The sequence below is a fragment of the Rhipicephalus sanguineus genome, chromosome 4, assembly GCF_013339695.2.
Source record: "Rhipicephalus sanguineus isolate Rsan-2018 chromosome 4, BIME_Rsan_1.4, whole genome shotgun sequence".
Taxonomy (NCBI): Eukaryota; Metazoa; Arthropoda; class Arachnida; order Ixodida; family Ixodidae; genus Rhipicephalus; species Rhipicephalus sanguineus.
In genome coordinates this window covers 14,930,354-14,957,486 of record NC_051179.1, presented here as the reverse complement: position 1 = coordinate 14,957,486, position 27,133 = coordinate 14,930,354, and the positions used below count along the sequence as shown (strand labels likewise).

General features: G+C 44.9%; 2 protein-coding genes across 3 annotated transcripts in view; one reads left to right on the top strand and one right to left on the bottom strand.

Annotated features, from left to right (window-relative positions):
- The window catches only part of LOC119389454 (nonsense-mediated mRNA decay factor SMG5), a 57,885-nt gene extending 31,624 nt beyond the window's left edge, over window positions 1–26,261 (top strand). Inside the window, exons 10-21 of one of the 2 annotated variants that reach the window (XM_049414431.1) lie at window positions 2,032–2,167; window positions 3,726–3,799; window positions 10,539–10,599; window positions 11,108–11,219; window positions 11,355–11,433; window positions 11,519–11,652; window positions 14,073–14,213; window positions 20,194–20,446; window positions 22,020–22,110; window positions 22,688–22,768; window positions 24,086–24,249; window positions 24,664–26,261. In XM_049414431.1, coding sequence (XP_049270388.1) covers window positions 2,032–2,167; window positions 3,726–3,799; window positions 10,539–10,599; window positions 11,108–11,219; window positions 11,355–11,433; window positions 11,519–11,652; window positions 14,073–14,213; window positions 20,194–20,446; window positions 22,020–22,110; window positions 22,688–22,768; window positions 24,086–24,249; window positions 24,664–24,740 — 1,403 coding nt within the window. In that variant the 3' untranslated portion in view covers window positions 24,741–26,261. Of the gene's footprint in view, window positions 1–2,031; window positions 2,168–3,724; window positions 3,800–10,538; window positions 10,600–11,107; window positions 11,220–11,354; window positions 11,434–11,518; window positions 11,653–14,072; window positions 14,214–20,193; window positions 20,447–22,019; window positions 22,111–22,687; window positions 22,769–24,085; window positions 24,250–24,663 lie in introns of both variants that reach the window. The other variant, XM_049414432.1, reaches the window with a different exon arrangement.
- LOC119389455 (coiled-coil domain-containing protein 115) lies at window positions 16,878–18,007 on the bottom strand. Its single transcript, XM_037656727.2, has one exon. It carries the CDS (start codon window positions 17,985–17,987, stop codon window positions 17,358–17,360), a length of 630 nt encoding a protein of 209 aa, XP_037512655.1. The 5' UTR covers window positions 17,988–18,007; the 3' UTR covers window positions 16,878–17,357.
- Window positions 26,262–27,133: the final 872 nt, after the last annotated feature.

Sequence of the window (27,133 nt, the reverse complement as noted above, 5' to 3'; positions counted from 1 at the left end):
TCGGGAATACGTGGAACTTTTTTCATGTGCCGATGGCTCTCCGTTGGTTTTTTTTGCTTTTCGAGGCAGCGCAGCAGCTTTCACTTGCACATCAGAATGCGTGCATGCAGTGCGGCTGGTTTCGGTTTCGTCCTTCGGGTGGTTATCGCTTCTTGTGCCAGCAAAGGTGATGGCTGTCTGGTTTCTAATCTCTCAAAGGGTGACCACTTGTGACTGTCTCGTTTGTTGTTCCTTGGCGCGCGAATACATGTGTTTCCAAATGCGCTAAATTGCACAAACGACGCTGCCGTGGTTGCGTCTCCTGTTTTGGGGAGCACAAACATTTTTTACCGGAAAAGTGCACTGGTGCGCTTATTTTTGTATGTCTGTGAGATATGCTTAATACAATGCATAATTCTTATTTATAAAAAATTGTATAAGTGTTTTTTTAGGATTTTGCTTGATGCTACGAATAAACCATGTGCATGTAACAACAAAAATGATTCTTTTTTTGTCACTTTACGGTCATGCAAAAGAAGTTTAGATAACTTTTTTCTTAAATAGAACCGTGTGAAGAATTGATTTCAGCAATAAAAAAGTACACATTTTTGGACTGCATTTAGCGAAGAAATTTGACCCTCAAAGGGTTAAAGCTGTTTTGGACGTGGCTATGGCGATTTGAGCAGTTGAGCGGAATCAAAAAGCAAGAATTCATTCTATCGGACAATTTCGCGGTCTCTATGGAGTCCGAAAAATCGGATGTTGACTGTAGTTATTGTAGCTGTGTTCACACCATCTGTTGTTTATATACTATAAATACAACATATGATGCTAACAACGTTGCAGCCACTCACAGCTCCACTATAAAAGGGTGATACCCCTGTCACACGGGCACCCGTGAATTCGTCTAACTCCCTCGTCTTTTCCTCGAGGGAGATGGGGTTCATGTCACACGGTCACCACTTTGCTCGGGAAGTTAAATGGAGCTTTTGGTGGAAGGAGTTCGGTAATGACCATTTCGGCTCGATGGAGTACTCTCGTTCCCCGCCAGCTACTGCTACGCTGAAAACCGCACTAGCAAAATCGTCCTAATAAGCTCAATTATAATTTTAAAAACTATGCTCTTTTTTTGCGTAGCATTTCACGCCTCATAGTGTAAGTTCTAGTTGTATTCTTTCGGACATCAGCGCATGTACTCTCCACACCAACGCCTCGCCAAGCCGCCGCTGTGAAGCGTCGCGCCATATTTGTTTCTGCACGTGTGAGGCACCTGCACAAGCACTGTGACAGCAATGGTGATTCCGAGCAGTTCATCAACACACAAAAACACGTTTTTGTTGCTTTAAAGGCGACTGCACAGGCAAAAAATCGGACGTTTCGACGAGCGCAGCAGCGCTGTTTCTGCCCCATGCGGCAACCGTCGAAGGCTTGCACCGAGCCGTGTAGCACGGCCCCAACTCCATTCTGGTTAAGCTCCATTAAGGAGTTCAATGTGGAACGAAGGTAAACGGAGTTTGGTGGTGGCCGTGTGACAGGGGTATGAGGCTTGGAAGTTCACTTGATACCTTGAATAAAATTTCCATAGTTATGTAATTTCCATATTTATGTAACTTCCACGTGGCCACCAGCTGAGATTGCACTAAATAATAATAAATGATATGTGCTGTTAAGGCAGAAAGTGAATCCAAGTGCCAGAGCCCCACAATTGCTCTAAAGGGCAGCAGAAACCAAGGAAGTTTTGATATCAGTGCATGAAAAACAAGAACAATAAAGGGATGACATGCATAGCACTATGTAAGTCTTTGTTTTGTGTGTGTGTACATGCATGCACATTATGTGCTCGAAAGCAAGATGTACCAATATTGAAAGACTGGGTGGGCAAACACAGGCACTAGAGAGAAGTCAAGACGTGACTTTTCCCTTGTATCCGTGTTTGCATGCCCAGTCTTTTAACATTAATACCCACCAACTAGCTCAGTTCTCTGTTACTCTGATATGTACCAACTCACCCGAACCACCACACTTGCCAACAAGTTTGTTTTCTGTTTGCAGGGCCCCATCCTTTGAGCAGTGCTGCGGCTGCCTTCACACTGAACATGTTCTCCCATGTGACTGCGACCTGCTGCCACCTTGTGTCTCAGTGCTCCCTCACGGGACCTGAGAGACACATCATCGACCAAGGTGCTGATGAGTGCATGACACACTTGAAAAAATATGGTGGCTATAACGTAAAGCTATCCCATTCTGTTGCTGAACTGCATCTGCCAGTAGCACTTCGTAATTGGTCAAAATCTTCTGGCCAATGCATTTGTTTGTAATGGGATGCAATGAAAGCCCCGAAAATGCACCATCCCTGTGAAATGTCAAACAAGACTGCAGCTTTTTCGGAATAGCTGGACAGTGCTCTGTTCCAAACAGAATGGGAGATGGCCACATGCCAGTTGTTTTAGCACTGAGTATCCGTGGCAGGCGGTGGAAGTGCACATAGTTATATTTTGCTTGGTGTATAATAGCACTCAAGCCTTTTCTTTTATGATGTAATTTGCCATCATTTCCTATTCCCTTTCAGAATGGAGGCACTTGCTGGCTATTCCACACATTTTCAAGTTTATTCTGCATAATTTAGTATAATCTCTGCTTACTCGGCATTTTCACATCGTGGGTTTTGAGTTTTCCAGTAGCCACTTGATTGACAGGCAAAATGGGCATGGCCCAAAAATTTTTGACTAATTCGACAAAACAGGGAGGTCTCATGGTCAATTGGCTGTAAAAACAAAGGGGAATATAAGTTACATTAGCAAGGGGAGCCAATATCCTAGTCAACATTAATCAAGAGAACAAAAATTAACCTGGGTATGTAAAGTAATGAGGACGGATAAGCGATGGTCAGTTAGGGTGATGGAACAGATACTAAGAGATGGGAAGCACGGCCAATGACAGCTGAGGGTTAGGTGGGGTGACAAAATTGAGAGACTTCTATGCATAAAATGGAATTGGGGCTCATGTGGGACAGGGTGAGTTAGAGACCATTGAAAGAGGCCTAAGTCCGGCAGTGAGCGCAAGATAGGCTGACGATGTTAATTATGATGCAGCTCCATATATATTACCTCGGCATACAGTAACATTAATGCAGTGGTAAACCGAAAGTTAATTCAAGTAATTTTCAAAGAAAATATACTGTACAAATAAAAAGCAGTTTAGTTCACCTTATTTTGGACTTTGGTGCCGGTGAACCTGTACATATTAACAGGCAACTTTTTAGACCTCAAGTTAGACCTGAATGAGCCACTCATACAGGTTTAATGAACATAGAAAGTTAAAAACTATCTAATTGGATGTTTTGCAAACTACAACTGTCTAATTGGAATTTCTGGCCCAGCTTCGCTGCTTCAGAGGTCAGTTAATGAATCTTGCCCAATTAAGAAATTAAATAGTTCACAAAGAGTTGCGTGACTTACTCCATGCAATAGTCAGCTACATGCATTTGGTCTTATCGTCATAGAATGCGTCACCATATTTTAAACTTTGGCTAGAGTTAGCTGGGGCACACTGTACATCAGTAAACAGCACAACCACTCTTTTTAAGCAAAAGTGCGAGGCACTGAGAGTGGTTGCATGATTGTCAGGATGAACCCTGTGCTTTCTTGTTCTTTTTGTGTGTGTGCGCGTGTCCTTTCCTCATGACTGTGACATAATGTAAGATGACTACATGAACAAGGCCTTACAGTGGGAACCTTACATGCAGAGGTGCCTGCAGTTCCAAAACTACTGGCTGAATCTACGTTGCCACAAGACAGCTCTTTCGCTGCCATCACCAATGGTCAGGATGCTTGCCAGCAGTTTTCTTTCTCTGTAGATGTGAAGGAACTTCCTGCTCTTTCACAAACTGTTGTCACACTTCTCTGTCTAGCTGCTTTTTCTTTTTGCTATACATTTGAGCCCTATTCCACACTTCTTGATTTCATCATCTTGTTTGATCTGGTTTCATAACTTTTTTCTTACGCCGGTATTGCTTACTCTTATCATGAAAACTACCATTCATTGCCTCCTTGCCTCTTCAGTCTTTTGGCCATCATGTGCCATATAGCCCTCATAAAGATAAAAATGCTTTTAAAAATTGGGGCAGCTACGCACTAGTGGTACGAAGACTGAGGAAGCAGCGGAGCTGGTGGTGTAGCCCTCCTCCTTTCCCTCCTTCTCACACTCACTTCCCTTTCTCACCCCTTGCCATACTATATTATACAAGACTGTGCTATGCTCTACCTTCTCACCTCGTCCTTTCCCTCCTCCTCAGCCTCGCTTCCCTTTCCCACCTCGTATGATATACTATACTATACATGGCCATGCTTGCTCTCTCTTTTTTCTATATCTCTTTTTGTGTCTGTTTCTTTCTATCTCTGCCTATTTCTTTCTCTGTCTTTCTCTTTCTCTCTTTCTTCCCTTTCTTTGTCTCTATTTCTTTCTTTCTATTCCCTTCTATCTCTTTATTTCTCTCTCTCTCCGTACTCGTTCTCTCGCCTTCTATCTTTTCCGTCTTCTTTCTTTCTTTCTCTCTATTTCTTTGTCTTTCTATCTCTTTTTCACTCTCTCTCTGTATCATTCTCTTGTCCATCAGAGTTATTGCATTCCACGCCAGAAAAATTGACGCACGTGTTCTGGGAGCAGAGCAGAAGATGAAAAAGAGGACGAAGAGACCGCATGCCGGTTCATGATGATGATAGTTTTCAGGTCGTGCCACACGGCATACGAAAAGCTTAAAGGAACACTGACATCAAATTTACGCATGTCAAGATTCTTGCATCCACGAGTAGTTATCTACCCTCTAGTAGCGATTCGCGACTGAAAATGCAACTGAGGGACGAATAACTATCTGTTTTATTGATTTATATCACCGGTATCTAGCACGATTCAAAACGGCCAGCAAGCCCACCATTTCTTAGCGCTGGCAGCGCTCCCTCGCAGTCAATTCCAGACCGTGCCCCAGTTTACCACTTGTCCACAGAAAGGAGTGACGTGTTGATCAGCTGCTCAGCTAACATTTCGTCTGCTAGGCGCGCACATTCAGTCATGCCTTGTCACCAGCATAGCCGTCGTCAAAAGTATCGACTAGTGTTGAAGACGGCATTCTGGAACTTAGAATCACCGTGATATGCGACGTCGCGAATCATTTTTCGCTTCAACCCTTTGCAAAATAGCGATTCAAAAATGGACGCTGTTCCAAGCAGCAACGAGGAGGTGCCCGGGGACGCACGCCTGGGCCATACTCGCTGGTGTGTCTCAATTAGCTATATCAGAGAATTTTAGCATGCACAGCATTCCGGTATGCGCAAAGGGGTCTATGGAATATCGGCATAGCGAATGCACACCAGCGGAGAAATAGAATACGATAGGTTTCTACAATAACAATTCAGTGCTTGCCAGGTTCTTTGCGCCGCCAGATAGCCCCACCTATCCGGCCTCTCACGGTTACGGCTGCAGTAACCCGGTATTACGCTAGCGCAAGGAAGTCCACGGACGAACTAACATTCACTAATAACGCTACATACGTGTTACTTGTTAGCGATGATATTTATCTATAGTCTGCTCCACTTTGATAGCTTGTGGTCGTGTTGGCGTGTACCGTACGTGTAATGAAATGCCACGCACTTTCCGCTTTTTCCGCGCCTCGACGAGCAGGTCCGTACTACGCAGCGGTTCCCCGACATGCTGGCACGTAGTCACTCCAATTGATCGCATTCACGCTGAGGATCACACGTCAAATCAGTCGATACGACACGATGAATCGCAGACACGGATCGGGACAGCAAGGAGAGCCACTGGCTGGGAGTGAGAGCCGGTGAGAGTGTCGCCTGGCATTGACGATACAATAAATTGGCACATAAATACACTCAGATCGTCGATGTCATTGTTACTAGCGTATCGTCACTCAAGATGGTATGGTCGGAATCTATCACACCTATTACGTAGCACTAGTGTCGATGTCGCAGCATGATCAATCTTCCATTGAGCTTTCGTACGCTGTTTGCCCTCGAAATAAATTACTTCCACGCGACGGGCGCCATTCAAATTTGGCCAAGGAGACCTATGCATACCGAGCAATCAAATGAAGGGCACATTTCGTCTTTGAAATTTGATGTCAGTGCTCCTTTAACAGCTCCACTATAAAAGCATATCAATAATTATACGAGTACTAGTGACAGACTCACCTGGTCATTTCAGATGCCTGATTACCATTGACTACAGTGAAGCACGACTGTGTTTACGCCTGCTCATTAGTGGAAAACAGGTGTAAGACTGTCTTGCAACTTTACAGTATCTAAGTACCACGGCTTGCAGTGCTCTGGAATAACTATTTGGATAAGGCATTATGCTCCAGCATAAAGTGCTCGCCGCTTTCGTGTGGTCACCACGAAACCATTATGTGTCTGTCGATAGTGGCTACATGCTCCACACACACTCGTTGGCCCACCGGTCAGATTGCATCACTTTGCCCTGGAGTGATGCTCTGCTGTGTTCTTGGTGACAGTTTGATGGATGATGCCAGCATAATCTTCGTGTGGCACACATCTTACACATTGAAGAGAAGTTTTTCTTGTTGCTAGATGAGGAAAAACAAATAAAGGTGTATCAACTGCTGCATGATGAAACTACAGTTAAACCTCAATATACCGAATTTCAATTTATTTATTTATTTATTTATTTATTTATTTATTTATTTATACCTGAATTCCTGAATACCTGAATCATGAATTTACATAAATAGCTTACAAGGTAAGTCAAGAAACAACAGTTACAAAGATTAGTCTAGGCACTCGGTAGCAGATCGAAAGCGCGCTGCATCACGCATGAGTGCAGCTTTTCCCGGAAGGCCATTCCAGTCTCGGGTAGTTCAGACCAAGGACAACTGCAGAAAAGTAGTGCTGCGGGCTCGTGGTGGTATTACTGTGTTCAGATGGCCTATTCAAGGAGTACGATGAGCCAGTTAAATCAGCTGGCTGTCACGAGGTATGGAGTAAAAACACGTGTGATAGACGCATAGGTGAGAGATGTGATGACGAGAGGCAAGAGGTACTAGTTCCAGTTTAGATGCATAGGTGAGAGATGGGATGACGAGAGGCAAGAGGTACTAGTTCCAGTTTAGATTTTAGTGGCGCAACACTAGTGTGATATGAGTAAGCAGAAGGAATAAATCTAGCAGAACGGTTCTGAACAAATTCGAGAGCTGTAGTGAGATCAGATGGGTAGGGGTCAAAGATAGCACAAGTAATTTTACGTGTGACTGAGCCATGAAGACATTACGGCGAAGATAACCAAGCATTTTGTTAGCTGAATTGATAATGTGGGTTACATGATTTGTACAAGACAAATCTTTAGTCAGGTGAAGACCTAAGTACTTAAAGGGACACTAAAGGCAAATAACACTTTATGTCAGAGTGAAAGCTCAGTGTTATGACAACGTCTAAAAAGGCAATGTCGTCAACAGCAGTGCCCTACTTACCGAGAAATTAAGCTAAATGATGAGCGCCGCAAGCGGTACATTTTAGAAATGATCCCGATGACGTGAGAGAGTTTGACTACAATTAATCACTAGTAATCAAACTAGCTGCAATAAAAAAAGAACCTTCCGTGCATCAAGGGACGTAATAAAATGCTGCTTGTTCGTTTCTGTTTGATCTATGGAAAAAAGAACCTCTTTGGCGTTGCCATGGAGAAACGACGCGCGTGGTTCAAAGGTTCCGTTTTCGCCGAACTGCGCTTGGCCCGGCACCCTGCTTCGCTCACGCTGTCACGTCTCAGTGGTAGTTTTGGTATCGCGTACTGCCGCGTGCGTTTTGCGCGCTCGTGAAAGTTCGACAATGCCGCATGGATGTGATGTTGCCGGATGTCCGAATGGTGCACGCCGCCGCGCAGTAAAGGCGGGCAACGTTGGGCACGGCAACAGTGATGTGAGAAAGGCCGCTTTCAAGTGGATGTTTTGAAGTGCGCTAACGCGATGCGGACCACTAAAACGTGATTTTATTTCAAAATAAGCACTTCCTTGGCACAAAAGTAGCACTACGAGGTTTCTGGACCACTATTTCAACAATCAACATCGACTTAATATTTGCCTTTAGTGTCCCTTTAAAGGAATCGATATTAGATATAGTACAGTTATTAATCTTGTGCGTGAAGGGTATGTAATTAGGTTGACGATGGAATGAAATGTGCACGGTATTACTGGTATTCAGCGACATGAGCCATGTAGCACACCAGTCTTGAATACAAAAGAGGTCTTTATGAAGAGAACAGACGTCAGAAAGTTTGTTGATAGGGCGGTACAGGACGCAGTCATCTGCAAAAAGGCAGTATTACAGAGGTTACAGTAGATGGCAGGCATGGGCGTCCTGGGGGGGGTGGGGAAGTTCAACCCCCCCCCCCCCCCGAAAATTTTCAGTTTTGCTTGCGTATATATACACGTGCACATACAAACGCACACATGCACATACATAACGTATGGCTGAAACCCCCCGAAAAAAATTTCTGGCTACGCCCCTGGCCAGACAGAACGGGGGAAACAGATGATGTGTGGTTGTTAGCATGTCCGAACTGATTTCGGTTAGACAGGAAACACTCGATAAAATGTAGTATATTACTTTTTATAAATTCATGTCCATTGAACACCACTCATTTTTAACCTTAATATAACAGGGCGTGTTTATTCATGATTTCAGTGTAACAATGTTTCAGTGCTGCTGCAAATGAAGACCATAGCAATAAATTGAAACTTCTGCTGGTTCCAGTGGTCATATGGCTGAGTTGCACGCGGTTTTCACGAACGCATTTCTCAAATCAAGCGGCATGCACTAGAGAGCAGCTACTGGAGCGAAGCATGCGTGTTTTTCAGCAGCGGCTGCAGGGGAGAGGGTAGACCTTGATGCACTCCTTCCCTTCAGCTTGGTGGAGAGAGAGTGTGCTGCTGATTTGTGGGATATGGCTGTTCTGTTGTATCGTCGCACTACTCTACCATCTCTGCACAGCATAGTTCCATATTCTGCACTGCACCTACCGTGCATCGGCACCCAATTTGGTGTTCTTGTTGTGGCCGCATGTCATGTAACAAGCATGAGCAGCCGTAGCCACAATAGCACTAAGGGTAATGAGCTCTGGCTTATCTTGCAAGCAACCACTGCGTATCTGCAGATATCAGAGAGCTCTCTCCATGATCCCAAACCCGAAAGTAGCAGTTCTGGACTCCATGTACAATAGACTAAATTGCCATTGAAAGCAATCGGAAATGAGTTTTCTCTCGTTTGAGCACTACAGCACAACTACTTGCTGACCTCCCTTCTTCTTCTTCCTGCTTGCAGGAAGAAGAAGAAGCTGCTGGCAGCTACTAGCCACATCACTACCACCTCTATCGAATTGCTTGGTTGTTCTGTGATAAAGCCAGCTTACAAGATTTGTTGAGCAAATGCATCACGATGACCAGAATTCGCGGTGTCATACCGGGTGTTACTTGATTCCTTGTACATATGCATGCACTGTCGCAAATTAGAAAATATAGCCATTATAAACAGGGTGCCGTAATTCAGGTTGTCGCCTTGCTTGCATACGATTTTATGCCGCAGCTTTTGTAGTTCTTTGTAGTGTGCCACGGTTTTCAATGTTTGCACATTCATCGAACTGAGTGGAGAGGAAGTGGTTCGTTTTTGTGAACACAATAACATAGGCGTCGTACCACTCGGGAAGGTACCCGAAGTTTCGATGACAAACTGCTGTGGCAGAATAGGCACAATAGCTTCGCTTTATTCATATTACCACGGTGCGTTGAACCTTCATTTCTTTCGCTTCTTGCATGACTTGTGGGTGTTTTGAAGAGGACTTTGCCACACTGCATCATGGCTTTGTCGCTGTATCTTAGGTTCAGCAAAATTGATTTTTTTTTTACGCTATTGAAATATTTTTTTTGTACCGCCATATTATTCTAACATTCTTCTGTCATTTTTTTTGCACTATAAATGATTCTTTGGCGACTGTGCTTTGCCTAAAAGGTCGAATTTCAATTTAGCGAAGTTTTGATATAATAAAGTAAAGTGCCAATTTTATAAATTTCGCTATATCAAGGTTTAACTCTATAGTAAAGCTGCAGAAATGGACAGTCCCCCATATGAATTGTATATGTTAATCACTGCTGATAGTTGCACTGCTTTTCCATTTAGATGACAGTGTGTGAAGCAGCTGTGAATACGATAGACTCTTGTTCAACACAATCTGAAGGGATCAGGAAAATCTGTTTCGTTTAACAGGAGTTTCATTTGCTAAGAGATGAACAGGAGTGCAGAATCAAAGTACAAAACCAATCATATCAGAAGCAGTTGTACCATTTAAGCAGCAATTCTGTTTAAAAGATTTCCGTTTTGCTGAAAGTCTACTGTATCCCGATATTACGGATATAAAAGTTCCACCATAGGGGCATTTGACATAATTGCTGATGAAACAATTTGACCTCTAGCAAGGCTCAGACATTTTGTTGCACAAGGTCTCTTCCGAGCCTCATTAGTTTCTCTGTGCGTCTGCAGGCTGGTTTCCAGGTACTGATGTGGAGGAAGAGTCTTCAAGTTTCTCTCCTCCGCTTAGCAGGTGAGTGCAAGCTCCTCCAGTCTAGACTCTCAGGCTGGCCTTGCCAGAGGGGGTCAGACCTCTCACACAAGGCTTGCTCTGCGGTCAAAATATTTCTCACTCATGTACTCTTGCTGTCTAAAATGCAGTGGCTTTACAGAAGCTAAATTTTAGGAAAACCTGTGCATATGGCCTAGAATTCTAGCCTGCACTGCAGCATTTGCTGCTGACAAGCATTTTGCGTCAGCCAGCTCCATTATGAACATTGTACAATTGCAAAATGCTTATAGGAAATGAGCAAGCAAGCATTCAGAAAAAACATTAAATTTAAGCTTTTTGAATACTAATGTTCTACTCTGCAAACAGTTTTGCCTCACTTTGTTGCACTTTTGCTCTACAGTGAGGTATTTTCACTCAGCGTGTGCAGTATTTTATGATTTTTCTTTTTTGCATAGTGCCATCAAAGAACTGCTGCATAAGTCTCATGTCCCGGAGTTTGCTGTTTCATGCTTGCTTTATTTTGCTGCAGTGATGACAATCCGCTCTTTACCGACCTGGCACGTGCAACTCTGCTGCCAACTGTGAAAATGTTCTGTGACTGGCTCATGGGACGCACCGATTTGATCGGACCTTGCACACAGGTAAGGTTTCGCGTTGTTTGTACACGCACACACACCAATTATAGTCAGGTAAGATACATTATAGTCAGAAGTTGAAGTGAAACTGCTTCAAAAGCAGCATTCACCTTGTGTGACACACGTTTTCATTGTCAATAGGCCAGAACACCTTTGTGGCAGCACTTGGCCTCCCTCTTCAACTTGGCGCTGCCATTTATCCCACCATCCTATCCTATCGGTGAGCATAGCTGAATGCTCTAGCTGCAGAATACTGCACTGGCATGTTTGCTGAAATGCTTCCATCACTTCTACAACCCTGACAGACATGACGCTACCGGACACGCCAACCATGTGCCCATTACCAGAAGACGTCTGCCTGCAGGGAACTGCAGCATTGTCTGCAGCTCACAGCAAGATCAACTGGGAGTTAAGGGTACAACACGGAGAAGAGTGCCAGGTACGGTGTGTTCAGTAGCACCAATGAATGGGGCAAGAGGCATTTATCCAGGATTCCTGGGGATGTTACCGAATTGCATGTGTGTGCATAGGTGCAGGGTGTCTACCAACCGGGAAAACTGGGAATTCTCAGGGATTTTGGATAGTCTGGAAATAGTCGGGGAAATCACAGGGAACTTGGGCTCCCATCAGGGAAAAATGCACTGTAACTTTATTGAAAGGGAGTGAAAGTCATGGTAACGCTGGCTCAAGATTTCGTGAACGCATTTTTCAAATCGTGCGGCCGCTCCGGCTGTGAGGAAAGGGCGTACCTCGATGCTCTCCCCGCCTTCGAAGCAGCGGAATGGGAGAGAACCAGGCTGATGCGTATTATGCGGGAACTGTGGCGACCATGACACATTGTATCGCGCAATGTTTAAGTGTTCTTTGACTACGCACTGTAGTTCTATATTCTGCGCTGCGAGTATTGCCACGTGTCAAGTAACGAGCATGAGTAGCCGTAGAAGCAGCAGCAGATGTAACAAGCTCTCGGTTATCTTGCAAGTGATTGCGATCGTTCAGAAAGAGCATGTCGCCGACAAGGCTGGTATCTTGCAAGCCATCCCAATCGGTGAGAAAAAAGACACCGCTGCTTGTTCCAGGATATTAGATAGCTCACCCTCTGTCATCCCGAGCTCCAAGGACATTATTTCGGACTCTGTGAGGACTACAAGAAATTTCTGGGTGAGACCAATCGTGACTAACAGGCACATTTACTGAAACTGTAAGTTCTTTTGGCATTTGTGTGGCATTCTTGTGGCACTTTCAGTGTAAAAATGAATGCTTCAGCAAATATACCTTGCTTAAAAGGTCCAATTGCATTTTAATGACGTTTTGATATAACAACATAAATTCCTGATACAGTAAAACCTTGTTAATTCAAAGTCACTAGGACTGGGAAAAATCTTCTAATTAAGCGGGTTTTCGAATTAACCAAACATGCAAAAAACATACATACAATTACTGAAAGTAATCAAAGGTGGTCGTTTGCTGTCCCTGCTAGCTTGCGGCTCCAAGGGTTATGTTTTCCAGCAATCCCCGGTGCCAATTTTGCCGCTAAACCGGCGAAACAGCAAGCCTCTCGGCTGCCAGCGCAAAAAAAAAAAAAAAAAAAAAATCGTGATCAACTGAAATGCGTGCCTGCAGAAAAGAAGACGTGCTTCACTGCAACACAGTGGTGACACGCGGGCAGCATGTCACCTGCTCCTCGCAGCATCAGCAGCGAGGAGCAGGATAGGTGACAGCTGCTAATTGCCGGAGCAACCGCCAATCAGAGGTTCGCATACATCACGAATTCCGTCAGACCGTCCTTTATTTTCCCAGAAAGAATGGGTAAATCAACACGTGCTGACGTTGCGAGAAACATGCAACATGCTGCCCGCGTGTCACTGCTGTGTTGCAGTAAAGCACGTCATTTCCACAGGCGCCCATTTCAATTGACCACGAGACTGGTTTTTTTTTTTTCGGGTTTTTTTTTTCGTTTTTTGTGCTTGCAGCTGCGAGGCTGGGATGCTTCACCTGTTACTCGTTAGCATTGCTACAGTGCATTGCCTTGTGACTCCGAACAGCCGTCGTTTCCGCGGATTAGCGGCGAAATCGGGATTGAGAATTGGCAGATGGCACTCAATGTTTTCAAATTAACCGGGCTGGTACTGACCGCCGCTTCAAATTATCTACTCAAATTTACATTTCAAAATATGGGACCGCAGAAATCCTTCAAATTAAGCGGGATTTCGAAATAACAGAGTTCGAATTAATGAGGTTTTACTGTATTACGAAGGGGTTCGTACTCCCACGCATTAGCTAGTTGATACACCACTGTGTCTCTGTGAGAGGTGTATACATATACACGCACAGACACACAGTATGAGAAGGGGGAGCATAATTTGATGTGTCCATCTCTTTCAAGGGCGCTGTTGGTAGGGCATGTATAAATCGTTGGTGCGTAATTGTTGTGGCAATGCAATAGCCTTCACAAATAGTCAGGTATTCTCCCCCACCAATGCATAAATCCTCACAACAGTAACAACGTAGCTATGCTGGTCAAACAGACTTTCTTGTTGAGACTTTGAATGCAGTGCAGCAAATTTGCATTCAGTTCTGCCACTAGTATTGTGACTATTGCTAATTGTGACATGTGTAAAAAAATGTTTGCCATGTAAGTACTACATAATGCAGACAGAGCTTTTGTTTGTTTCTAGGTACAGTTTATGCTGTACCGCTTGTTGGTGCTGGGGGAAGTAACATTGTTTATGTGAAAGCAAAGTGTGAATTCTTTGTGCAGTGCTGGTTTGCAGCAGGTAATTGTGGATTAAGATAAGCAGCACTCATTTAGTGAGCTACTAAGCTGCCCTTTATGGTGTGTCATATCCCTGTGCGCAGCTACGCCTTGTGTACCTGGTGCGCTTTGGGCAGTGGCTATCCGAGAGACCAGGATCTGGGTTGCAGTACACCCATAGCCAGTTCCAGCCCAAGGTGCCGATAATGACCAATGGGACTTCATCACCAATGTCATTAAGCAATGCAAGTGGCTTTCCTTTTTCATTGATGCACTTCTTCTACGCTTTCGGAAGGGCTGAACAGGACCATTTTGTCGAGCACCTTTTACTTAATAAAAGGAACCCCGAAACGATTTTGTACAAACATATTGAGCCAGTAAAGCAAGTCTCAAGGATAATGTGCTGACCAAATTAAGCACTGCGTCAAGTGTTTAATTTGTTACAAGGCCTTAAACAGATAGCAGCTGCTCAGCCGAACGAGTTTTCAATTTCTCAAGTTCCATTCCACTTAGAAGTGTTCCGTTATACGTAGCACCGGCGACCGATCTGATTGGATATGTCCAGTCTACGTCAACTAAAGCTCCGGTGGACAGCGAGTGTCGTCTGCCTGTGTTACAACGTGCTCCTTGTTTATCTGAGCTGCACGACAGTATTTATCTCGAGGTTTCTCTTTTAGGACACCATAATATGCCATAGCTGCGTTGTATGCTGCCAATCTAGTAATTGGTGACTTGTAAAGCTGTGACATTGTGTAAGGCATGCAAGTCAACTGACAAGCGGAGTCGCTTTAGCTCTTCAGTGCAGTGAGCGCCAGTGCAAGAAGCTATGTTCATACGTCAGTGCACGTCATGACCTTAAGCGCTTCCTTTTCTCTTTTGCTTTGGATGCATGGATCACCTTCGCTGTGATCACAGGCATGTTGTTGTAATTCTATAGTGTGTGAATGATGAAACAACTAAAACGACCCAATGTACAGTACGGTCCACTATTAAAGGGAACACTCCAATGAGCACCTTTCATTTTGCTGGCCCTCTAACAGGAAGTGGACAGGGAAACATTGCTCATGCACTGCACGAGTCTGTCAAAAAGAGGCAGAACTGTCAACCACCAGTAGTCTTATGCAAATCTATGCCACTATGTTTTGCAAGAGAGCAAAATACAAACATGCCCTACACGCAAGTGTTCCCTTTAACAGTGGACCCGTCTGTACAATAATAAATAAATGCAGCTAAACTGGATGCCTGGGCAATTTAGTAGGACATACTTGAAATTCAAGCAGTGCAAAAGGCAAAGGGCCAGTAAAAGAAGCACATGAACCTCAACGCTTACTTACAAGGTTTATTTGACACAACCTAACTTAATTGTAAATTCCCTGCCGCATGCTGCACTATAATGTTTAGCTCACGTGTTCCTCGACTGCCGATTGGCAGTAATTTCTGACCATGTTCAAGAAGTGTTGAAGGGACACTATAGGCAAATAACATTTTATGTCAAGAGTGAAAGGACAATGCTTGAGAACCTGTAAAATGTCAACATTATGCACGGAAATGCTTTAGTTGTCAAGAAGTTAAGGTAAGTGTAGTACATGATTTATGCCACCAGTAGGACGTTCTGGAACTAGAGCCCAATGACGTAGAATGTCCGCTGTACTGTACAATTAATCGCTACCGTCAAATCCCAAGCAAGCACCACTACCTGAGCAAGCACCCCCTTCCCCTTTTTGGGAGATTTGAAATATGCACCAATGATCGAGCAAGCGCCCCCTCCTCCTGGCATTTTTTTTTTTTTCAACCTTTTCTCCGCTACAGAATTCTGCAGCAGCGGTTCCTAGGAACCCAAGTTCTGAGAGCCTTTAGATATCTGCACGATTTCTTAGTACTTTTACTGTGTGGTGCCTCGGGGTTGCATTCCGAGTTGTCACAAAATGTCGGGAACATGTAAAGAACGCTTTTCTTCCCTTGTCATAACACATGAAATTTCACATGGGGATTCCTTCCTGTTCAGTAAAAACAGTAAATGCATGTGTATTCAATAAAGCATTTCATTAGAAGCACAGGTGAGCCTTCTTAGAGGCTCTTCTGTCGCCATTTTGAATTATGGTATGCAATCGAGCGAGGACCTCCCCCCAACCCCCATCCCAATCTAGTCCAACTGGGGGGGGGGGGGGGGGGGGGGGGGGCACTTGCTTGCGATTTTACGGTAGCACTCAAACTACTCATGATAGAAAGGAACATTGCAGTGCATTAGAAGGCGGAGTAAAATGCCATGTACGAGTTTCATTTTGATGTACATGGAAAAAAAAAACTTCAGGACGTTACCCTTGAGAACGACGCAAGTTCCGTTCTTGCCAGGCTTCGCTGCACTGTGCCAGCTGTCAGGCAGTAAAGGATGGGCACTGCAAAGGCTATGTCACACAGGTGTTCTCGGTGGCAGGTGATTTGATTTGGGCTAACAATATGCGAAGCACTGAAATGTGTTTGCCTCTCAAGCTAAGCATTTCCTTGGCATGAAACATGCACTACGAGGTTTTTGGAATGCTATTTCAACAATCCACGTCAACATAGTATTTGCCTTGTTGAAAAGTATTTATTGATCCGATCGGTACATAGTAAATTCTTTAAAATAGTTTTCTTTGGCGTCAATGGACCGATTACAACGCGATTACCACGCTGCAAGTCGGCTGTCATGACCTCTCTCAGATCAGAAACTCTGTGACACCTCGTTGGATGGTGGGAACACCATCGAAATTACCTTTCTGACTTTTCTTGAGGTTTGGGAACATGAAGAAGTCTGCTGGGCTCAAATCAGGGGTGATGCAGTCCTGATAATCTGAATGAGAACTTTCTGCAAGAAAATAAGGAGGGGTGTTCTAGACCCATTTGAAGAGAAGTTGGATATGTTGAACATTCGTATATCGACTCACACACAAATGTTTGACACACCATAACACTTGTTAAAATGGGTTTGGGCCATACATTCTTGTTTTCTTGCATACAGTTCTGATTCCAGATTATTTTGATATGCTGATTTACATTGTAGCTCCCTCAGACATCCAAGAATGGAGCTCGAATGTTTGATCTTTCAAATTGCAAACAAATAGACATCAACTCAACAAGTTTTATCAGTCAAGACAAAACGAACTCTTTTGTAAGTTTTCGTTCGTTTAATGCACAAATGGGAGACCCCAACACTCCTTACAGAAGGTCCACCAGAATGAGATAACCGCGTCCGTAGCACGAAATCTTTACAGAATTCCGGAGAATTGTTGTCCTTATCAATCGCTGCCTCACGCAACTTGACGTCGCTTTCTCACTGTAAGACGTGTGCTTGACCGCGCCATGACCGAACAAGCCTCCGTTCCTGACGTTCTCGCCTGCTGGAGGCATGCTCACGGTTCAGCCTCGCTCACTGTAGCTGCCGGTTGGCTGGTACGGTAGGCGTCCAAGGCGGCTACAAGGCGGAACTGCTCGTTCGCCACGTCCACGACGACCTCGAGCGCGCTTACGAAGTACTTTTGCGAGCGCCGCAGCGACTGAGGAACGAGCACGCCGAACCAGCGCAGCGGGTCGCTGGGGCTTGTGGGGCGCTGAGAAGGCGACTCCACCACCTCGGTCGAGGACTCCTCTGCCTGTCGGCGTTGGCGGACTTCGCCTTCCTTGTTTGTTGTACTTGCCGTGCTGTCTGGATGTAGCAGTTCGAAGCTCGGGTAGCGTTGGTCGGGGTCGTCGAATTTACTTCGCACCGTCCGCAGCGCTTCGACTTCGCCCATGTTGAGCTGCAAAGCGGACACGGATTTGTTGCCGGTCGAATAGCGAACGCGCGCCAGCTCGAGCAGTCCGTTCTCGATTAGCTCGTTGAAGCTCTCGCGCAGCTGTAATATCTTCTCCGTGGAACCGATTGCGTTCTCGAGCAACGTTTCGCGCTTCGAAGGATCGTTCATTTCGTCTGTTTTAGAAGTAGCGGTTTCGCCCGTTCCAGTTGTAGCAGCAGTAGCAGACGTCGATGTTGTTTCCGCCATTTTGGTCGCATAGGCCACGTGACCTCGGGCGTCGTAGCGGTTCGTACGCCGATCGACAGGTGGCGGGACGGTCGCGCCGTTCGCGCGTTTGTAGGCGTGTCGCCGGCGGCCGTCGCTTATCGTGCATTTTGAAGGCAGGTTGCGACTTTTCCTGAGGACGCTCGTCTTCCTGAGCGTTATCCACCCACATTCTGTGACGGGGTGAAGTGAATATTTGAACAAAATTATTTTAAATAAAGGGGTGAGACATTCAAATATATATACTTTTTTTTAAATTGTTAGAAAAAAAAGGCAAAGTCAGGAATACGACCGGCAGCTAATATCCAAAAAAGGATAGTAAAATTCAGCTTTGTCGTCATTCAGTCCCGCGCTACTGATTTTGTTGCCTTCATTTTATTCCCTATACTTTTTATCTTGCCGGTTTGAGCCAGTTGGACAACACAAACATCCTAGGTGGCGCCACCCCCTAGTATAAGCTTACTTGACAAGCAAATTTTGGATTATTCTGGGTTTACTCTGACGTGGATACTACTTGCCTGTGATTGTTTTGCTTTTTTTTTTTCTTCTGCAGCACAGCCTATAGAACAAACATAATATCCCAGCATCATCAGTAGTATGATACAAAGATCTCCATAACGGCTTGTGATAACAGCATAGATAGTATAAAACCTGATACCTTAATGCCTCGGCGAATATTATTACCTTTCTTTTCCTCATTTTCTGATCGCAAGCAGAAGATGAGGGAACATGTTCATTACTTTCATCAAAAGCAACTTGCAGTCTGCATCTGTAATAATAATAAGTGACAGCTTGCAAAATAGTTACTGCTCATGTGCAAGCAAGTTTGTTTTCCACACGGATAGCCTCGACCACAGACAAGCAGGCAAACTATATTTTTCCATTCACCACTAATCCCTCTCTTTCGTTCCTCCTTTCTCTCAGTACATGGGGAAGTCACAGTGAGGCGTGACATTCCTGCAGTGTGTTTTGAAAAGCCTTTGTGGTGCTCCTGCACCTTTCCTGGAATGTTGGTGGGTGAACTTGCTTAGAGCTAGAAAAGCAGTTCCACAACGAGAAGGTCTGTGTGGAAAACTTTCTCTCTGGAAAGCCAACTTGCAGGTGTTTTGAAAGTGTGCGCTATTTGCGAAGTATCAATTGTTGGGGCTTTACATGCCGAAACCGTAATATGATTTTGAGGTACTTTATAGTGGGGGACTCCAAATTATTTTCGACCTCCTGGGGTTATTTAACATGCACTTAAACCCAGTGGCGTAGGCAGAAATTTTTATGCCCTTGATCCGACATGGGGTGTGGGCAGGAAGTGTGGTCGAGTGTCACATTGACCTCTGTATCCCATGGTAGAAAACAACTTCGGGGGGCAGAGGGAGGGGGCACGGGCACGGTGGTCCACCCCCTGGCTACACCACTGCTTAAACCTAAGCACACAGGTGTTCTTTTGCATTTCACCCCCATCGAAATGCGGCCGCTGTGCCCAGCCCTCAAACTCAGCGGCACGACACCTCACATGCTAAGCTACCACTGCGGGTAGTCTGCATCTGCATGGACAGCACCTTCATTGCAGGTATGCTCTGCTAAACATAGTCGTAGAGCTATACTTTACAAGCAAATAATTGTTGCTACTCCAGGCAGTGGCCCCACAGCTGTGTTGAATCTGTCAGTAGTTCTTAAGCTTTGTGGAATAACTAACAGCGTTAGATTACAGACAGTAGAAGACACGGACGCAGCGCTGAACTCGCTACTAAATTTATTTTCGAAAAAGAAAGAACATATATAGATAACACGATGAAAATCCACCAATTAGCCCAACTCACAATCCTGCTTCAGGAAGTTATTAGTCATTCTGAAACTCCAGATTGCACTTAAATTACCGTGACCTATAATGGCAAAAGTGCAAGGAAATCTTCCATTAATGTTGGAACAGTGTGTGTCCTGCAGCGTTTGCATATGAATCATGTGTGCAAAGAAACAAGGAAGGAGAAAGCTATGCTTTTGCCACTTCTGATGGAATGCATTGAACATCCTGTTAAACATGGTGGTACCTCCAGCAAGGTGGCCACTTGTAGCAACACTGAGAGGTAAAGTGCAGTCACAGTGGGAAAGCAGAGAGTCAGCTGACCGCTTCGCATAACTGGCACAAACAAGTTGTGTACTCCACGACTGAAGTTTATGTGCACTCTGTGTGCAGGATGTCCTCGTGGTGGGTGGTGAGGGAGGAGGAGGAGGTGGTGACGAGAAGCGCAAGCGGGTGATGCGCAGCATGGCCCACCTTTGGCTGGAGCAGGAGGTGCGGGACCTGGAGGGGCAGCTGGGCCAGGCGGGCAGGCAGGCTGCACCACCGCCCTTCCTGGTGCCGCACACACAGGTGCTCTGCACACGCCTGGTTCACTTGCGACGCCTCGTGGCCTCCCGACGCTTTGTGCTTGTGGTGCCCTCACACGGTCAGTTTCATTTTTACTTTTCTCTTGTGTGTGTGTGTGTGTGTGTGTGTGTGTGTGTGTGTGTGTGTGTGTGTGTGTGTGTGTGTGTGTGTGTGTGTGTGTGTGTGTGTGTGTGTGTGTGTGTGTGTGTGTGTGTGTGCCCGCGCACTCATGCATGCACGCATGCATCATGGGGTCGGGATGTGCAAATGGCGTAATTGATGGTGATCATGCCACAAGGATGAGTCAAACATGACATCATACCTAAGGTGCACTGTGTTGCTGAGTAACGCAAACTGTGTTGCTCATTTCCTGTCTCATGCAAGTAAGAGAAGAAAAATCTGACTGCAGGTATGGCTCTCCTGCAGGACTGCTAGAAACTGTTACCTGTCCATGGCAAGTGATGTGTGAGGTGTTTCATATTTGTTTATTTCATAAACATGCTTCTATGACATAATCTGCCCATTGGGGCGGACTATTCTGATATGCAATGCTTTATATACAGAGACACTGGGAAGTATTTTTTAACGCGAAAGTGTTTTATGCCTGGGTCCACCAAGATTTTCATCCCGTATTTCCGTCACGGAAATACATGTACGCCAGCAAAATGAATGCCATACAGTGGCAAAGAAAAAAAAAACTATAAGAAAAAGTTCCGTTGACAGGAGTCGAACCCATGACCCTTGGTCTGTGACGATGGCTGACGGCCGTTTAGCCCACTGAGCTACCTCCAAACACAAAACGGAGGCTACGTGTATGTGCCTTTTATCTTTCACACTTTCCTCTTGCGGTGCTCTTGCATGGATGGATGGACGAATGCTATGAGCGTCCCCTTTATAACGGGGTGGTGACATGCGTGCCACCAGGCTCGAAAAAAAAAAAAAAAACGTGCTGTTGCTGCGACCATCCCATTCAGCACGTTTTCAATAAAAGTGTAATTTCGTTTAACACACTGCGAGGTGGTGGCTTTAGCCCTAGCCTCACTCATAGCATCCATCCATATCGAGAAATAGCTCTCTGGCGCTCGCCTGGCTGTCGCACCGCGTTCCCCGCTCACCCTGTGGGAATTAACTGCCAGGCTTCAGGGAAGACACGACGCTAGTAGCGTTTCTCTTTGCTTTTCACGACGCTCTGGAGGAGTGCATATCGAGTATCAGTGTTTATTATGTGCTTGTTAATGCCATATTTGCACGGCATTCACCATATGCAGCGTCCACTTATATGTTAAGAACTTCAGCTACCACAAGCGTTAAATCATGATCATGGGCGTTAGTCGTCGGTACGGAGATGTGCACTAGACGTCAACGTGAGCACATCCACATCAGGCGGTGCTACATCTTCCAAACAACAATAGACATTATACAAGCTCCGATATACCAATGCACTAAAGCAATCAACTACTTCTATGGCGACACGTTACACTTTCGTGTTATACCGATTCCTATGACAGAGGGATCAACCATCTTTTTTTTTTTTTGCATTTTGAACCTCTAAGTCACTTGGATACATCATTTTATATAAGAGCAAAGACTCCATGTCAGAAGCACTTTGCTGCTAGCGAAATCCAATTCTTCGAGCCCTTGTCTGCTTTCAGTGATCGCATGCCTGGACCTGCTGAAACGGGAAAGCGTTGGAGCGCGCGAGTCAATCCGTTGGCTCGAGGGGGAGCTGCGCAGAGGAAGCAGGTATGCAGCATCTGTAGCAGTGTGCTCACTACAGCCTCGCTGGGAAACTGTTAGGAAGCTGTGTTACTAGTATGTTGAAAATCCTAGCAGTGCACTTGAAAGGGAGCATGTGACACTGGCAAACCTTTGTACGTGCCTTCATTTTTTTTAATGAAACAATAATGTATTAATGGCATCAAGATCGCCAAGTGTGACCTAAAAAAGCTGACTCGGGTAGGCCTCTAAGCAAGATTAGTGTGCCAGTATCTTTCCATTGTTCTTCTAGCATATCTTTTTCTTTTATATGATTTCTTTTGCAACTTTTTTAATGCTGATGGTAGGAGCACACACAGCCCTTACACCAGCCAGTCATTAGATCTACTTTTTTGGTCTTGCCGTTACTATTTCCGAAAATTGTGATTTTTCAGTTCTGAAAGATTTCTAAATATAGCTTAGCACGTGTCTGATGTACTAATTACTGAATGAAAAATAATTTTGCAGCGCAAGATTAATTCACAATGGCTCCTTAAAGTTGTTTTGTCTATTTAGTGCCAGATTATGTTTTTCTTTGCCTCATTCTCACCATGCCTTTGTGCAGATATGTGCGTTCTCAAAAGAGCCATGAGCGCCTCTCTCTGTCTCCCATGAAGTACCCAAAACGCAAGGAGAAAGAAGCTTGGTCTGTATCCCTTGTTAGCTTCTGTTTTACTGTGCATTGCAACCACATAGAAAGTGCTTGTGAAGGCTGTAGTAGCAATACCAGTATTGTGTCTGAAAAAAATGTACCGATACTACAGCCAGCATGAGGAGAACATTTGTCATTGTTATTTTCTTCTTTTCTGTGCACTCTCTTGTCACCCAGGCACATTACTAAGTTAGGCTTCGCAGTTGTTCACCATTCAATCCTAATATAAACAATGTTCTTGGCTTTAGCTTTTTCTCAATTTTATATTACAATGATTCCCTTCTGTAACGCCTCTTAAAATTGTTTTCATGCTTTTCATAGTACATAGCGGCTATAAATACTTGGATATTGACAGCCCAGTATATAGTCAAACCCTTCTGAAGTGAAATGTTGCCTACTTCCCTGAATTTTCTGTAACTTTTATAAATTTGGTCTTGTTTTACAATTTTATAGATGTTAACAAGTTTTATAAAAAGAAATATTGTAGTGAGGGTTCTGACGGCGAAAGGGCACAGGTATGAATTTGCTACAAGGAAGTTTACTCAAACTGGTTCTTTAAGACAGCGAAATCCACAACAGTAGAGTCGATGAAAAGGCCTATAACGTAAAAATAGCCTGTGGTGATCTGCATGTGCTTTTCAGAATTTCTCATGTGTAATGATGAGTCATGTTAATAAAGTGTTTATATATCCTGCAAAAGGCATGTTCTCAGGACAAATTTTAAGGCAAAATAAGTGCTATTCCTCCTCTCACCACAACCTGTATCATGTCTGCAGGGTTTGTAATAAATCTAGGGTTCACAGGTTTATGCATGTCGTATCGTCTGAAGGGGCCGGGTGGCTTTAGGATTCTAATGCAAAGTATGAGCTCACAAGTTACATTTTTAAGCTCCTCTCTACTAGTAGTAGCAGTCTTTTTGTATTGCTAAATCTTTGCTGCAGAGCTGAATCAGCAAAAAGTTGAGAGAAGCATACAGCTCTGCATCGTGTAATAACTGCAGTAGTGTGTCTGAGAACTTACCTGTTACCCAACAGTTGTAGCAGTCCAGCACATCTGGCTTTATTCCTGCACACTAGATCAACTAACTGGTGCATGGACTGTAGTCCCATCTGCAGCTTGTGCTAAAGCTTACTTTGTCTGTGACATAAATCTGAACAACAAGCACTAATGGACAATCCTCTTCTATAGTATTCCCTAAAGTAGTCCTCTTAACATATTTGGTGGAATGAAACCCCATCAGACAACATAGTGCACAGCATAAGGAATGTTTTGCAGTGACAACTCTCTGAAGTGTGTGTGTGATTGCTGCAGGGAGCTGTTCCAAATCCTCGAGTGCTGCCACCACCTGGAGAAGCAGTGCCCCCGAGGGGGGCACCCAGCTGACCGGCCTCTCGTGACGCTACTTGTGTGTTCTGGACCACCCGGCATGGTGGGCGGCCTGCCTCCCAATGCAACTGCACTCGCCAGCTCTGCAGGCAAGCTTCGTACCACCTTATGCTGCACTAGGAGCTTATCGCTGTCGCTGTTAAAGCTAGTGGTGTTTTATGTGCTAGCCCAGAAGCCGCATAACTTCCGCCACTGCTTTTGGGTTTCTTCATTCGAAGCACGTGGTATAGTGTCAAAGTAGTTGACCACTTTGATAACAATACGAGACTGATGTATGCACATTTGGAGAACCTTGAGTAGTACATAACTTTTGCGGTTTGCTCATGTTTGCCATTGCTACGCATACCTAGGCAGCTGTGGAAGGCTTGGTGGCATTTGCCTATCGATCTCAAACTTGCATTGATCACACACCGTGTGGCATGTTGAAGGAAAATTGTTGATTTGTGCTGTAGGCACGTAAGACGCCCTCCATATGCCGAGACTCTTGCAACCTCTCAATGCAGGCATAAACATGGAGGATGTGGAAGCATTCACCACCAAGTGGCTGACAGCGAGTGTGCCTAGAACACAACCTGGCTGAGGCCTCAAGGAATGACCCCTGAGCACCTTGTTCATGGATTGACAGTGGATTCTTTGGAGGCGAGAAACGGGCCCATCGACCGATTGTGCAGGCACACCGCTTTCATTTGCAGCAAGTATGGGAATCCTGAGCAACGAGTCTTGCACCCAACAAGATCGCCGCGGTAGCTTCTGGTGAGGCATCAGCTGAGATGCTGATGAAAGGTTCGGCTGGTCACCCCATGCCTTATTCACAGCCAATTGGCTGGTGCAGCAGAAAGAAAAAGAAAAAGCCATCCCTCAGGTCATGGAAGGCTGAATACAATTCTTGTCAAAGAAGCCAGCAGTGCAATTTGGGCTGATGATTGATTTTGAATGTTTGTACTGACTTGTGCTGTAAGCTCGACACCAGTCTTGTTCTTTACAGTGTACTAGTAACCTGATTTGTGCACCTTGTGCACACAACGCACAGCGTTTAGACAAGTCATCTGCTACGGCTTTTGGTTTAGCATTAGACATACTCGAGTAAACTTACTTCATTCAGTTACATAAGCGCTTATGGTTTCACCTTCTTGTTTCTCATTAATATTGTGAAACATTTTCCTGCCTTTTTGCTTTGCATCAACTCGTTAAAGCAAACTGGTTGATAAGGAACATTATGATGCATATATGAGAGTTTAAGCTAAAACTGCGTAATGTTACTCAGAAAAACAAGATATATTGTAGCTTCTCATACATCATAGCAAGATTTTAAAAATCAGAAAGGTTTAAACTTTATGTTATTGCACTGAAACTTTTGGCGGAGCACTAAATGACAGAACAGTTATGGCAACATGTGGGCCCATGTATTTATCTTACTTGTCCCGTCATTTGGCACTCTTAGTTTATGATCATTCGGGTGGCCTGTTTGTGTTGCAGAGTTGTTGCCCATTGGATTAAATCCCAGCAGGCACTTAGCTTTATTGAATGCAAGCTGCATTTGACAGCACATCGTTGCCACATGTATTTCGAGCTGCCTAGTAACCCTGCACACTGTTTAAAAAACGTAACTTGAAAAATATTGCGTAAAAGCTTTTGTGCTAGTTAAATGCCTCATCATGTCATATGCAACATGACCGAACCTAAATGGAGCCCTGTCGTCAGCACAATGGCTGCTTTTTTTTTTTTAATTAGTTTTTCAGTTATGCAGACTGACCAGCAGAATTTCTTGGTGCCGCTGAGCCCTGCATAACTTTTTATATCAGACTATAAGTTGGGTTCTATAAGCCATTTACTGTTATTTAGTTTAATTTAGGTATGCTGTCCAACATCTGCGAAGACTCCAGATAATGTGACAGCCAGTCACTTTTTATTTTCTATGTTTACTTGTCTTGTCTAGTAGACTTTACACTGGTCGTTATTGCAGCATCTTGTTTGTTTGTGTTTTCGGATGCCAAAGTTGCATAATTGTACTTGATACCTGTCAAAAGAGACTACTTGTTGAAATCAGTGCCATTCAAAGCGCGGTATTGTTCATTTGAAATAAAAATATTTTGAGTTGTCAGCATTTGTCTCGTGCTTTATTTGAACTATAGTGGGAATAGTTCAACAGTGCAAAGTTCTTGGCTTCCCTTTGCATGCGGCCAAGAACGCGCAGGCCCTCCATCACGCTGTCAGGACCTGCCACTCGGTAACTCACCTCCTGCGACGCGTTGTCACTCGGCAGTCGGGTCTCCACGAGGCTCATGCGTGCCGTGTTGCCCATGCGCTCGCCCTCAACAAGTTCCTGTACTTTATACCTTACGTTCAATTTACCCAAACCCAACTTAACACCCTCGAAAGAGCTCTGTTAGGCCTCTACAAGGCAGCTCTCAATCTCCCTATCACTACCTCTACCACTAAGCTCTTTGCCACTGGCCTCTTCCATCCACTACGTTCTCTTCTTTCGCTCCACCACGACTCTCAGATTGCGCGTCTTTCTCTTACCCGTCAGGGCCAATGGCTATTGGACCAAGCGGGTATCCCTCACATTCCAGTTCCCGTTGCCACTTTGCCTTCTCCCGCGTGCACCCCTGCTCCCAACCTTCGTATCCTTCCTCTCCCGTCCAACATGTCCCCCGTTCTTCACGCCGGCCGTCGTCACGCGGCAGCGCAGCAACATTCCCCTCCTTTTTCTACACAGGGAATCGCCTATACGGATGCCTCGTTCGTGGCTCCTCGGGGTTCATGCGGCTACGCTATCTACCATCCACACCTTTCGACACCTGAAACCCACACCAGCGGGCCATACCTGCACCCACCCGATGTACTTTCGCTCGAGGTCCTTTCCATTGTCCATGCCTTACAATCATTTTCTTCCCTCCCTTCACTTCCCGAGTACACGATATACTCTGACTCTTACGCCGCCATCCGTAACATACAGAACCGCACATTACC